The sequence below is a fragment of the Durio zibethinus genome, chromosome 7 (assembly GCF_047325235.1).
Source record: "Durio zibethinus cultivar Kanyao isolate XHJ-2024 chromosome 7, ASM4732523v1, whole genome shotgun sequence".
NCBI lineage: Eukaryota > Viridiplantae > Streptophyta > Magnoliopsida > Malvales > Malvaceae > Durio > Durio zibethinus.
Genome location: NC_143168.1, coordinates 20,199,319 through 20,213,007, shown reverse-complemented (window position 1 = coordinate 20,213,007; position 13,689 = coordinate 20,199,319). Strand labels below are relative to the sequence as shown.

The 13,689-nt window shown below is 32.5% G+C and overlaps 2 protein-coding genes and 1 pseudogene across 2 annotated transcripts; all 3 read right to left on the bottom strand.

Annotated features, from left to right (window-relative positions):
* Positions 1-654: 654 nt before the first annotated feature.
* On the bottom strand, positions 655-3,432 carry LOC111277446 (putative cellulose synthase A catalytic subunit 6 [UDP-forming]). The gene is made up of 5 exons (XM_089763764.1): positions 3,102-3,432; positions 2,752-3,025; positions 2,100-2,299; positions 1,604-1,954; positions 655-1,372 (listed from the first exon to the last, which is right to left on the bottom strand). The coding sequence occupies exons 1-5, from the start codon at positions 3,324-3,326 to the stop codon at positions 788-790; spliced, it is 1,635 nt and encodes a 544-aa protein (XP_089619890.1). The 5' UTR covers positions 3,327-3,432; the 3' UTR covers positions 655-787.
* Positions 3,433-3,631: 199 nt separating this feature from the next.
* Positions 3,632-6,394, bottom strand: LOC111286869 (putative cellulose synthase A catalytic subunit 3 [UDP-forming]; annotated as a pseudogene).
* A 4,170-nt stretch (positions 6,395-10,564) lies between these two features.
* On the bottom strand, positions 10,565-13,689 carry LOC111284102 (benzyl alcohol O-benzoyltransferase-like). The gene is made up of 2 exons (XM_022872830.2): positions 13,179-13,689; positions 10,565-11,617 (listed from the first exon to the last, which is right to left on the bottom strand). The coding sequence occupies exons 1-2, from the start codon at positions 13,629-13,631 to the stop codon at positions 10,718-10,720; spliced, it is 1,353 nt and encodes a 450-aa protein (XP_022728565.2). The 5' UTR covers positions 13,632-13,689; the 3' UTR covers positions 10,565-10,717.

Sequence of the window (13,689 nt, the reverse complement as noted above, 5' to 3'; positions counted from 1 at the left end):
ATGTAAATTTTGAAATAATTATAATAAATTTGATATATTTTTTAGAAATAAATTTTAATAAAATTTTTACCGTTGATACTAATGAAATAAATTATATTTTTAATTATTTTTAATATATTATTGATATTCTCGTTAAATTCTATCAATATATTGATTTTGATTTTTTTATTCAAATTTTAATTGTAAAATTTTTATTAAAAATTTTATGAACTTCATTTAAAAAACTTAATCTAAATTATGTCTATCTAATATATCCACCAACACATTTTACCAATAAAAATATGCCACATATGCAACATGCATGAAATAAAATAATTTAATAAATTTTATATTTTCATGTGAATTCACGTGGCAATTCACCGTTGATGATGGATTTTTTAATAAAAGAATTTATTTTTTATGTAAAAAAGTTATTTTTTTTTAAAAAGAAAATCAATAAACTGATATAAAAAATGACATATTGAAATCTTTAACCTTTACAATCACCACTTGTACTGTAAATAAAAATCAAATCAACTAGACAAAGGAGAGTAATGTAAATAATAATAAAACACATAGCCTCCTTTTCCATGGGCATAAAACTGATAAAGAATCAGGGAGCTGTTACCTCCAATAAAAATCATTATGCTCAACACCCTTATTCTGATTTCGATGTTAGGAAATGGCGAATGGAAGGGATGATATCGTCCCAAAATACATATTTAAGCTACACTACGCAAACTTTGCCTTCATAATCCATATATCCTCAACTAGCAAATTTTGGGGTTCCGGTGGAGCAGATGTGCTGCTAGTTACAATCCAACCCACATTCCACAAGTGGCGGACCAACTGATTTGGGCAAGAATGGATCCAAATGAACCCACACTAGAGAAAAGATAGAAGCCAACACAATTGACCAGACAATAACAATCGTGGGAGTCCTGTTCTCTCGCCCAAACAAACCCTTTAGGAAGGGATACAAGTGAATAATAACCCAGATGGCAAAAAAACACTTTCCAAAAAATTGTCCCCATGAATCATAACCATAATTTATTGCAGTTGCAATACCGATTACCAGTCCTATCATGTTTATTATAAGCAATGTTGTTGGTGGGATGAGCAAAGTTGTCCACTTTAATGCATACGGCTGGGAGAACTCTCCATCGTCGCTTACCTTTGGAGTCTTGATGAAGTTCGTGTCAACGCCGGTTATAACCTTTAAAAGCCCTTGGAATACAGCAAATAGCTGCGCTGAAACCCCTCCAATCACCCACCATTGTTCATTTCTCCACCATTCATCAATACTGACTCCACTCCTTTTCATTTCCAAGATGCTTGTTGCAAAAATACAAAGGAAAAGTGACAAGAACCAAAAGCTACCGGCACCGCTAAGCTGCAAAATGTATAGGCAATTGAAGATAATTAAGTTCACATCACAAGGATGTCCTAACAACAATGTAAAGAAATTGATAAATTAAAAAAAAAAAAATAGTCGTGGAATGTTGGACTTTTAATCTCAATAACTCTTGGCAGCTACAAATACCAAAAATAGAAAAAAAGGAAAAAAAAATCCACATAACAAGCAAGGTTTTCTTTCGCTAATTTTTGGTTAGAAGCTTTATACCTCTGGAATGATGAATTTCCCTGTTAGCAGACACACAGCGGGAACGGTACAATATGCAACCAGAGGAATCGAGATCCACGGATATAGAATGACATTTATGTAAGAAATACGCTCCATCCACTTTAGACCACCTCCATATCCATACCAAAGAGGACAATGCTTAGCGAAGAGTATTTCAATAGATCCAAGGGCCCATCGGAGGACCTGTTGCAGACGATCAGAAAGGTTGACGGGAGCAAATCCTTTAAATGCAGGCCTAGCAGGAATACAATATACGGATCGCCACCCGTGGCAGTGCATTTTAAATCCTGCTAATATTTCCTCTGTAACTGAGTCATAGATCCATCCAACCTATATCACAACAAATATTTGCATGAATTATAAGTATCTTTTGAGGGAAAAAGGTATATCAAAATTTCAATAGGAATTATAAGTATCTTTTAAGGGAAAAAATTATATCAAAATATCAATAGCAGAATCTAAAAATTGTTGCTACCTCTTTTCCCCACTCTGTTTTTTCTTCATAACCACAACTGGTAACATGGATGGCTTCTCTAAGCAGAGATGCAGGGGCAGGACTAGCACCTTTCAATGTTCCACCATCCTCTAGCAAGGTTGAGGCAATAAAAATAGGGGACTGACCAAATTTCTTTTCCAGTTTCAGCTCAGACAAGGCAAAATTTTCCCCTACCTTTCCTGTATTCAAGATCTCCGAAGTTAGATGATAAGATAATCAAACTTGCTGGACAGTTAAGGTTATTGATTTGTAAAATATTGATTAGTCTTACAAGCTGACATAAAAATATGTTAGATCCTTAAATGTTTTATAAGGACATCACAAATCAAATGATCATGGTGGATTCCAGGTCAACCAAATGCACAACTACCGCATTTTCAGAGTTTTTTTTTTTTTTTTCTAACAAAGTAGGCTGCAGGAATAGGGGAATGAGATGCAAGTACTGGATTTGAACTTCAGACCTACTTAATGTCACCTCTTAAAGGTGATTGCATAAACTAATTGAGTCAAGGGTTCCACATTTTCAAAGCTTTTACATCTATACTAACAGTGCTTCACATAATTTCATTTGTTGGAAAACTTGAATGGTTTTATGGGAGAGATCAGAAAGTACAAAAATTCAATACAACACCTTCTTCAATACCCTCCATAGCAGTAAACATAAGTGGGGCTGCTTCTCCATCTTCTTGTTCAGTATTTCTTGTCTTTAGTTGTTTATAAGGTAGCCTCTTCTTTTTCCTCAAGCAAAAGCACCCACAACACAACTTACTCCAACAGTTGCATGTCCTTGTAGATGGCTTCTTTGGTTTTGGAGCATCATAGCCGTAAAGTGCTAGTCTTCTAAATACACATCCAGTACCAACACATATAGGACCTTGAATGCCATCCAAACCTTTCATATTAATCTAAAATTGAGGATTCACACATTATATTTTGGTCAAAGATGAACAAAACAAAATTTTGATAAACAAAAATACTTACATCAAAAAATACGGTGCTCTTATTAGCATTTTGATCACCCTTGTCAATGCCATTAAACCTCTGGGAGAACTGGACGTAACATATTCTCTTTCCTAGCAATGGATCCATCATGAAACACATTGCCTCTCTGAGAGCCTTACTATTATTAATGTAGTGATCCCAATCCAAATTTAACAGATATGGTGCGTTTGTGAGCACAGCAGAGACTCTAACCAAAGCATTCATTGCTCCAGCCTTTTTATGGTTATTGAACCTTGGTCTCTTTTCTCTAGAAACATACACCAAGCGTGGCAGTTCATTTCCATCAGTGTCAAGTCTTCCACTTTGTCCAAGAAAAACCTGTATGTACCACAAATAGAAGTTATTGATAATCATATATAAAATGACAATCCACTAGACATACTTGAATCATTCCAGGATGATCACGAATGTTATTCCCAGGCCAAGGAGTTCCATCCTGCATAACCCACCCTTCTACTGGAGCCTTTTGAGCCTTGGCAACCAAAGCATTGATCCGAATTTTGAACTCGTTATACTCTCTCTACAGTTACAATTGGCATTGGGGTTGCCATGTGATCAGCCATAAATAATAGAATAAAATTCAATGACGTTGGAAGTGTTGTTACCTTCAATGCTCTCCTTTCCTTCACAAATGACTGCAACAACTTATCGTTGAAATAGTCTATCGTTTGAGAAAAATACCACTCAGGTGCCGGTGGTTCAACATTATACTTCTTACAAAAGGGGACCCATTTCCTCGCAAATTCAGAAGTTTCTGACAGTACCTCAAATGTTAGCATAGCAGCACCATCATCAGAAACATAACATGAGACCTTATCAACAGGGTAATCCACTGCAAGAATAGAAAGAACAGTGTTTGCAGTCACCAGTGGGGATTCTTTTAATGGATCAACTGTACTTACAAATATGTCAACATGAGCAAGTTGAGAAGGTTCCCCCTCCTTCTCATACCTGAAAAAGAAAAAAAAAAAGAGCAGTAGTCAAAATCTAGACCTTTTTTGTATATGGGAGGCCAAGGGCTAAGAGGAATTGAGGAAGGGGATTTTGTAAGTGCCAGGGATCGAAGCCAACCTTGCTGGAAACTACTTCCTAAGAAAGGTGGTAAACAATTTCGCCTAAGCCCCAAGTTCAAAATCTAGACTTTAAGAACTATTTCATGAGTATATATGAACACTTTATAGAAAACTTACCTTAAGGATAATCTATCCAGATAAGTTTCCCGGTCAATTGGAAGCCATTTTGGGAATTGATCAAGAATCCATGAAAGAGCAAAGCAGAATTCACAAATGACTGATACAAGCCAGAAAGCATAGTCATCATTCACCGGGTGCATGACTCGATAGTGAAAGAAAAATCCAAGAACTACAAGTCGAATTATGATGATTATCCGGTAAGGGTTGATTTGGCTTGATGGAATGGGCAACTTTCTTGACAATGGTTGTCTAGCCTCGTCCATTCTGATCAACAGGCAGCAAGTATTCAATTAGCCAAGAAATTATTTGTAATCAAACATGAAGTAAAGCATGTAAATTATTTGCCAACAGCCACTAATTGATTGATGCTAAAGTGTTAAACCTTTAATTTCAACAATTAAAGTTTAAATCCTGACAACTTCAAATTAAAAAAAAAAAAAAAAAGAAGGAAGTTGAGCACTATTAATACCGAATGCGTTTTTCTTATATAACAAGTTCCTTCCAGCTTTTGGATAAATAAAAAACATCTAGGATGTATTTGGGTTTGTTTTTGTTTTTGTTTGTGTTTTATGCTTTTGTCTAATTTTTTTGAGAACTATAGTAATTATATGTTTGCTTAGTGTGTTTTTATAATGTTTTCGAAAATTTTAAAAAAGATTTTTTACACTGTTATCACGTGAACAGTCCTAATATTCATTGGGCTACAATGTCAATTTTAATGTTTGTAAATAAAAAGACCCTTGAAATGTTATAAATAAAAAGATTCATCAAAAAAATTATAATAATAAAGGTAAAACAGTCTTTTATGTCCATGGTAGATGTGGGAGCTTAAGAGGGATTGTATTAACCATCACATGACTACTAAATTGAATTTCATAATTCACGAATTATTTTGGGAAGAAAATAATAATGGTTTCAAGCATCATAACATCAATGCTTGCCTGTTTTTTAGGAGCAAATATGGAAAGAAAATTGTGCTGAAATTATATCTGAGTTATTACAAAAAACCCTAAAAAGAAATTAAATAAAAGAGTCTACTAGGAGGCTTACAATGGTAAATCAAGGCCTTCAGAGTACGGATCTTCGCCACCATTACCAGACTTCGTCATTTGTAATTGTTCTTCTCTTTGCTTCCAAGCCTCCATCCTCTCCTTCCAAGCAACACTTCCATAGCCATAAGCAGCTAAATCCTTGGAGGGATTCACAATGTGGGGAAGCGCAAAAGTTTAAGGACGCAACAAAAAATCAACAATAAATGGATAAGACTTCCTAGCGTCATTTATTCCAGATGATCATGAACTTTGATGTAGTAAACAGAAATTTTAGTCTATTGGGTAAATACCTTTTGACCATTACTGAGAAGGGGAAGTTGGGGATCAGTGCGAACAACATGAGGCAAGCCAGAGAGATTGCTGATTGCATTGGCAGCCAAAGCATGGTGCCCATCCTGCCCGCAGCTCCTTCCCTCGAAATTGAACTCATTCTCCAAGTCATCAATGTCATCTTCTTCATCATCCCCCTCCACTCTAGCACAGCCTGAACAAAACAAGTACTGAGCACTGTGCATTAACACTAAAATAGTATAAATTAAACAGAAGAAAAACCGACTAGTTAATGACCTTTGAGACGTTTGAATCAGGCCTTGCATTGAGGGCACACTGGATTCCCTTCCCTGCGCTCGTATTCATAGCAAGCACGACAAATGGGGAAGGCACACTCATTGCAGGCCACGAACAGCTCTCCCTCGTCTGTCAGTCCTACCTCATCTCCGCATATGTGACATGTTTGACCGCTTAAATGTTCCCACCCTTTTCTCTGCAACACCATTCGCTCTTACTTTTTCATGTGACTTATAATTCAAAAGCATAAAAAAAAAAAAAGAGAAAAGGTGCAAGTGTGTTTCATATGTATACGCACACAACTTACAGAAGAGTCCCCATCGCGACTTATAACTATGAGCTCGTTCAAGTTGTGAGAACCCACCACCAAACCAGAACTCACTTGCATTGCTTTCTCTATGTGTCTCTTATTTAAATTTATAAGCCGATCTTCTGACTCCAGGACTGGATAGTTTGATTGTTAAAGTATGCGACTAAATCAGGACCCTTTACCATAGTCCGATCTTGCCTACTTGCAAACTGCCTTTACCTTAGCCCTCAAAGGACCTTTGACCTGTTTTTTTTTTTTTTTTCAAATAATACTTGAGGCTGTATTACTAAAATTAAGAGTTTAACATTTTCAATAGATCATGTGATTGTACGGTGAACCTTGACCTCTTTCGGTGCTTAATCTTCTCGTTCTTTGCTTGTTGCTCTGCTTTGGCTGCCATACTTCCTCTTCAGCTAAAAGTTTCTCCATGAAACTATCATACCCACTATCATATTCGCTTCTTCTACTTCATTTATCATCTAGAAGATAGTAACAAAACATACTAAACGATAAGCTGGACTGCGGGAAGAATTTAAAACGAATGTACAGTTGAACGATTTATACTTATTTTGGGAACTCTCGTATGAGCAGTAGTCTGATTTCTTGTTTTTTATCAAATAAAGAATTTCCCAAACCTTTCTCATCAACATCTCCGCCAACATGTGCAGGACCATGTGGTAAATCACAAAGGAATTACAAACTAGGATAATGGATTCACAGTATTTACAGTTTGAAACGATGCAAAAAAATTTTAATGAGAAGGAAATGGTTTAGAGGAACTCTATTTACACCCATTAAATGCTATACACCTCAATTCTAAATTCACTCTAATTTCAAAACTCATTTTTCTATTTATATTAAATACACCCAATTTTTAATTTTTAATTTTCTGTTTCTACTTTTTTTCTCTTTTTTATTCGCTTTCTAAAATCAAATTTCTCAAATATGGATATCCAAAAAATTTCAAAGTTTTTTGAATATTTATTTTTGAGAATATTTAAATATTCTCGGATATCTATTTTTGAGAAATCTTTACAAAACAAAATAATGGATTCACAGTATTACAATTTGTAACCATACAAAAAAATTTTAATAGGAAGGAAATGGTTTAGGAGAATTCTATTTACACCCCATTAAATGTAAAATACAACCGGATTCTAAATATATCAAAATTTGAAAACCCATTTTCTTATTAATACTAAATACACCCCCCTTTGACTTTTTATTTTTCATTCCTACCCTTTCTCTTTTCTTCTTTATTCACATTTTGAAATTGAACATTTTAAAAATAGATATGCAAAAAACTTTAAGAATTTTCAGATATTCATTTTCAAAAAATTTCAAATTTTCTCGGAATTGAAATCTTCTTAGATATTCATTTCCAAAAGGATTTGAGACTTCTCAGATTTTTATTTACTAAAAGCTCGATTTTACATTTAATCATTAAAAAACCTTAATCATGCCTTTATTAATCCATTTTCTTGATTATGTGTGCAAATGAAATTGAAATCAATGTTTTCAACATGCATGAAATAAATTGAAATCGTTTTCTGGTTTTTTGGGCTTAGGACAAAGCTTTTTTGTTTCATGCATGCTTAAGAACTTTGTATCTTCCATTTGCACATATGATCGAGTAAGAATGGGCACATCAATGACTTATGTGTATGCATACATGCTAGCCCGAGCTCGAACATCCTATTCTAATAATGTTATTAGTTGACTGACAAATCCAATAATAAAGATCTCTAATATTTTGGTCATTAGGATGCTGGTGGCCTAGAGATTAGTGGTTTTTATTATCGGAATTACACCGAAGAGAAATTATTAGAGTTTATAATTAAATATATATACAAACAAAAATTTATGTATTCTCGAAAATGAATTTTCAAGAGTACATGATTACTAACATAAGTTCATTTATGAGAATACATTATAATTTTTAGAAATAGATTTTCGAAAGTTATATTTTATTTTTAGAAAAAGATTTTCAAAAATTATATTTTGTTCTAGAAAATGAATTATCGAAAACATAGTATAAATCTCATATATTCATTTTTGAGATATACGAAAATGGTCTTGATGTGTATAAGCTATTAAGGGTATTTTTATCATTTATTAAAAGTTAAAATTAGTATTTGTTATGTGGATATTTTTGGAAAATTTTTTTGAAGGTGTATAAAGAAGATTTTGTGGTGTATTTAGAACACCCCAATGGTTTAACTTCAATTACTACTATACCCTTAATTTTTTTTTTATTCTCCTGAACTGCCACTTCTAGTAGCCTTATTGCCAAATTTGCACTGGTCCAACTATCCTTTCATCATATTTTTAAAAAATAATTAAAAAAAACTCTATCAATTGAGTCTAACTTCATCTAGAACTACCAATCTAATTTGAGGCTATCAAGATAGATCATATTTGACCTAATGAAAGTATGGCGGCATATTTAAAATATTTTTAAGGGTATATATTTATAATGTAAATAAAAAATTATGGATAAATTTATCAATTTTATTGATGAAAAAGTTTCCAAAATTTTTTTTTTAAAAGCATTCAAATATTTTTTTTTTAATTTTTTGCTCCTGTCTCAATTTGTTTGGAAGGTATTGATTTTTATGGAGTTTCAGAAAAATTTTTGACTTAATTTAATGTATTTAATATTAAAATTAAATTTTTTTATAGAATTAAAATTTCATAATTTTTAATGTCAAAAAGTAAAAAAAATCATAAAATATAAAAAAGTAAAAATTTTAGATTTAAAAAAAAAAAGACATAAATTTGAAATATCCTAAAAAAAAAGGGATAGACAAAAAAAAAAAGAGACAGAAGGAATAATTTTTTATCTTTAAGATTCATAAACACATTAATTAACCATTTGAATATGTGAATGCCAAAGTAGTTTTTGAACTCAACAAATTAAAAATTTTCAATCTAATGAGGTAAATCTCACTTTTTTCGACTACTAAAATAGCATTTTGAAGTCAATTAATTTAAATAAAAATTAATTGATGATTATAGGGTTTTTATTAATAATTATAAAAAAATTTATTTCGCTCCTGATAAATATTTTTTTCATTGAATCAAGCTCAAAATACTTTAAACTTTTTGCCCCAGTCTATAATTCTTCCTTTGGTCTCTTTCTTTCGAACTCGTGACGTCAGACGAATGAAGAATCGGAATTGGAGTGAAGCATCCGACGGATTGGATTAAACGAAGGGGATGGATTGCACCATATATAATATTTCGCATTGTAGGGGTCACCGAACATAAAGAATTAAAAATAAAAAAGCAATAAAAAAACCCAGCATATGTACGATTTTAACAAGGCCGTATCCTCGTCCGTAGGACATATCTATAGCATATATATTAATAAACGACGGTTATTACAAAGTTTTTATTATTATTATTATTAGCATTTTAATTAGAGTTTTCTTTAATGGTCTTTTGACCATAATTTTGTAATTACTTGATCATAATAAAAAATTATGTAAAAATTAATTATTTATATGTGTGGACTCGAAATGATGTTAAATTATTATTTATTAATTGTATTATAATATTTATAAATGATAAAATTTTTTTCTTAAAAAAGTAATGTAAAACATGAATTTGGCTGCATAATTCTAACAAACTACAATCTAGATCATTAGAATATGTCTTTCTTGGTTATAGTCCAAATCATAGAGGATTTAAGTATCTTTATATTGCTTCAGGGAAAATGCTACATATCTCAACATGCAGTGTTTAGTGAATTACATTTTTCATTTTCAGATGTTAAATCTTCTTCTACTACATCAAAGACTACTTCTTCTCCCTTATTCCATTGCTTCAGTATAATTCCCACTACTTCTAGATCTGCTGCACTAAATTCAGCCCTTTCGTGCCCAAGTAATCTTCTCAATAGTAACGAGAAGGCTTTGAAACCTTTACGTCTCGCGTCCAAGTCATGTTAATATGCGAGTTTATTCCAACTTAATGTTGATCATTTGTTTATTTAATTGATATTTGCTTATATATCGATTCTTCTATGCATATACTATTTGACGCATATTAAAAGTTATTTTACTATAATAATAATGTTTTAACTAGTAATATGAAACTTCTTTTAAAAAAAAAATTGAAACTTCTAATCTTAAATTTTTTGGAATATAAAATTCCAAGTTCTTGTATTTTAAATTGAAATAATATCTAAAGAAAAAATTCAAATCCGAATTTGAGTTTTCAAATGCAATATTATGCTACATAATTAATCTCAAATTGCTAATCAACAACCTTAAGCATTAATTCATGCATAAAGTTGTTTTAGTTCTTCTGAAATCATTAAATTAATTGTTCCTCGTTTATATTTATCATGAAGTGGTTATTAGCTACAACATATTGGGGAAGAAACATATACTGGGCAAGAGCCTTGCAATTTAAAGAAGAGTATCATGATACCACACATTCTCTCTTCATGTCACATTTCTATTTCTTTCACATAGCAGATGAAATAAAAAATGATTTACCCTTCAACATGTTGTCCAATTCCTTAGCAAATCTTTCCATGACCGGAGCTGGCAAACAAATCGGCACCAAAGTTCCAACTTCGCCTTTCATATACTTGGCTCGTATGAAAAAGCTTATCACTCCAAGACCTTTTGCTGGTCCTCCAAACACTGCCTTACCCCACCCGAAATCGACGTCTTCGAATCCAAATTTTGTTACATCTGATATCAAGTAGGAACCAATCACTGCTGGGAAGTGCAGCCGTTTACCCCTAATCACCATCAAAATAGCGACTGATTTCACATATTCCTCCGTCACGCTTGCCTTGGCTTGCTTCACTAGTTCCACTGCATGCCCCAATGGATTCTGGCAAAGTTTTCTAGCTGTTGTTATTGCTGCTGGGAACACGATGGCATTACCATAATATCCCAATGGCAATGGAGGATCAAATTTGGAACGTGTGTTAGCAAAGCATAGCATGCGCACCTCTTCGTCAGGGTCAGGATTTATAGCAATGGTTCGACAAAGCCATAAGCAAGCTGTTAACAGTTCGAACTTGGAGCATTGGCGAAGGTGGGGTGGGAGCAGCTTTCGAAGAGCTTGAACTTCATAGGAACCGAAGAAAAAGGAACGTTGGACCAGGTTGTCCGGTAACTGGGTGCTAATGTTGGCTTCCACTTCGTCGTACTCGTGGTGTGTGAACGTGACTCGTGGTGGGTCTCGAGCATCTAGGAGGTATCTTTCCCATACGGGTGGGATCGAGGTTGTAACCAAGCCACGTGCCATTTCGCCCACGGTGGACATGAATTGTTTTAGGCCAGCGGCGTCGCTCATGACGTGGTTGAGGCGGATGGCAAAGATGAAACCACCGCATTTTAGCCGTGTTACCTATAATCAATTAATAATATAAAAATGAATTTTATTTAAAAAAATTTAAAAGTACACAAATATACAAATTATTAGATATTAAATCTTTATTTTTCGTACATCATACCTTTATATGCTTTTATTTTGAACCATTTAATACTTAGATGGGCAGACAAAAAAAAAAAAAAAAAGAAACCTAGATGAGAACATTAAATACATTAAAGAAAATACTATATACACATAAAAACATAAGTACATGTGAAATATAATAATCAATAAAAATAACTATAATATATAATTTTTTATATAATTAAATTTAATTAAAAATTTCTATATAATTAAATTGAATTGTCTTTAACTTTGACATATAGAGAGCATGTGATTTCTTTCTCTATAATCACTTATTTTTGCCTTAGTGAGATAATAGTAAAATTTTTTTGACAGTATCAATTAGCAAGCAAGTTTCTTGGTTGATCTCTTCAATTAAAATTACTCTAGATGGTACTAAAAGTTTTAGTTTATGTTATTCAAATAGCGAAAGATTTAAATAAAAATTTTTAAGTAAAAGTAAAATTTTTTACTAAAAATGATTAAATAAAAATTAAAATTAATTAATTAAAAATCTCATCACATAAATAAAGTTTATAAAATTTAAAAAAATTTTAATATATTTTTTAAATAAATATTTTTAATAAAAATATTAATAAACTTTTTATCATTAAATAAATATCAATTAAATTTAAACTATAAATAATATTTTATATATTATTAATTTTCATATTAAATTTTATCAATTTTAATTTTTTATTAAAATTTTTATTAAGTTAACTTTTTTTTTTTTAAAAAATCTCAAACTTTCTCTACAAACTTCAAATTAATTTTGTCCTACACGAATAATAGGTAGCGGCGGGGTATCTAACGCCGGATTGATTGGCTCTATTAGATTGGTGGTACCCAGAGGTGTCGGTGGACTAGTTGCTCACCACACAAATTTTATCAGGAAACGCGAAAATTTGTTGTCAAACATTAAATTTGTTTGAAATACTATCAGTTGAATCACCGACAAGTGTGAACAGTACGCATGTACGATTGGTTATAAAATTTTCTTACGAATTTATTTATTTTTTTCTTTTTTAATTGTGATCTTGATTAGAAAATTTGCTTGGTATATGCACATATTGCATTTGAAAACTTTGAAACAATAATTAAGAATTTTATAAAAATTTTCATACATCACAAAAGATAAATAATTTTGCTGATAACCTTACCAAATCAGGCGTAAATAAAACTCAAAATCCTACAAAGTGAATTTTTTAAGTGTGAGTTAGCGATTTAAAAAACTCCTTTTGTTCTCTTTTCGTGAGGTCTAGCAACTTATTGCTTGGTATCCCTGGATGATGTAGTCTCTATTTTATCTATTAATTAAAAAGTCTACTTAAAAGAAAAAATTGTGATCTTGGTTTCTAGTCCAAGTATACACCTCGGGAGACAGTTAATTCATTCCCATGTTGTTTAATTGAACTCGAAAGAAGAAAAAAAAAGTGATGTCAAAGTTTATGAGAGGTTGAATAAAAAAGGGTACCTGAATCAACAACAACGGGCAATTTATTATCCCTGCAGAGCCTGGAACATCATAAAGGAGCTCATCAAACCAAGGAAATGGTGGCTGAAGTGCATCACCAAACTGTTCAAGGGTAACATCAGCATCGGCCTCAATAAATAACACTCCTTCACTAGTGCAATCCACCATAAGTTTACCGTTAGCCCCTTCCCTTAGTCTACCAGCAAATGGATAATAAAACACAAGGGTTTGTTTAAGGGCCTCCCTAATAACCTTAGCAGGGTCCTTCCCTTGCATGGAGGGATCGTACTGATAAAATTGGATCACCGGAATTTGGAACCGGAGACTCTCTTGATCATCAATATCGGATAATAGTTTGTATTCATGTGGTGTGGGCTTGGCTGGAACAACAAGCTCGGGTTCGCATCTTCGGACAGTAAATGCAAGAGGAGAAGAATTGGAAGGTGTTGCCATGGCTCAAAATCTATATGAAGGAAAGATGGTCGAAAAGAATAACAAGTGTTGCGTGCTT

What these genes read in the sequence shown, in the direction of transcription:
- LOC111277446 (XM_089763764.1), bottom strand. Translation starts at nt 3,326, where the DNA reads ATGAATGCTTTGGTTAGAGTCTCTGCTGTGCTCACAAACGCACCATAT. An exon ending in TATGGAGGGTATTGAAGAAG is followed by an intron (nt 2,300 to 2,751) that starts GTGTTGTATTGA and finishes TCTTGAATACAG; the next exon opens with GAAAGGTAGGGGAAAATTTT. An exon ending in GGAAATTCATCATTCCAGAG is followed by an intron (nt 1,373 to 1,603) that starts GTATAAAGCTTC and finishes TACATTTTGCAG; the next exon opens with CTTAGCGGTGCCGGTAGCTT.
- LOC111284102 (XM_022872830.2), bottom strand. Translation starts at nt 13,631, where the DNA reads ATGGCAACACCTTCCAATTCTTCTCCTCTTGCATTTACTGTCCGAAGA. An exon ending in GCCCGTTGTTGTTGATTCAG is followed by an intron (nt 11,618 to 13,178) that starts GTACCCTTTTTT and finishes AATTGATTATAG; the next exon opens with GTAACACGGCTAAAATGCGG.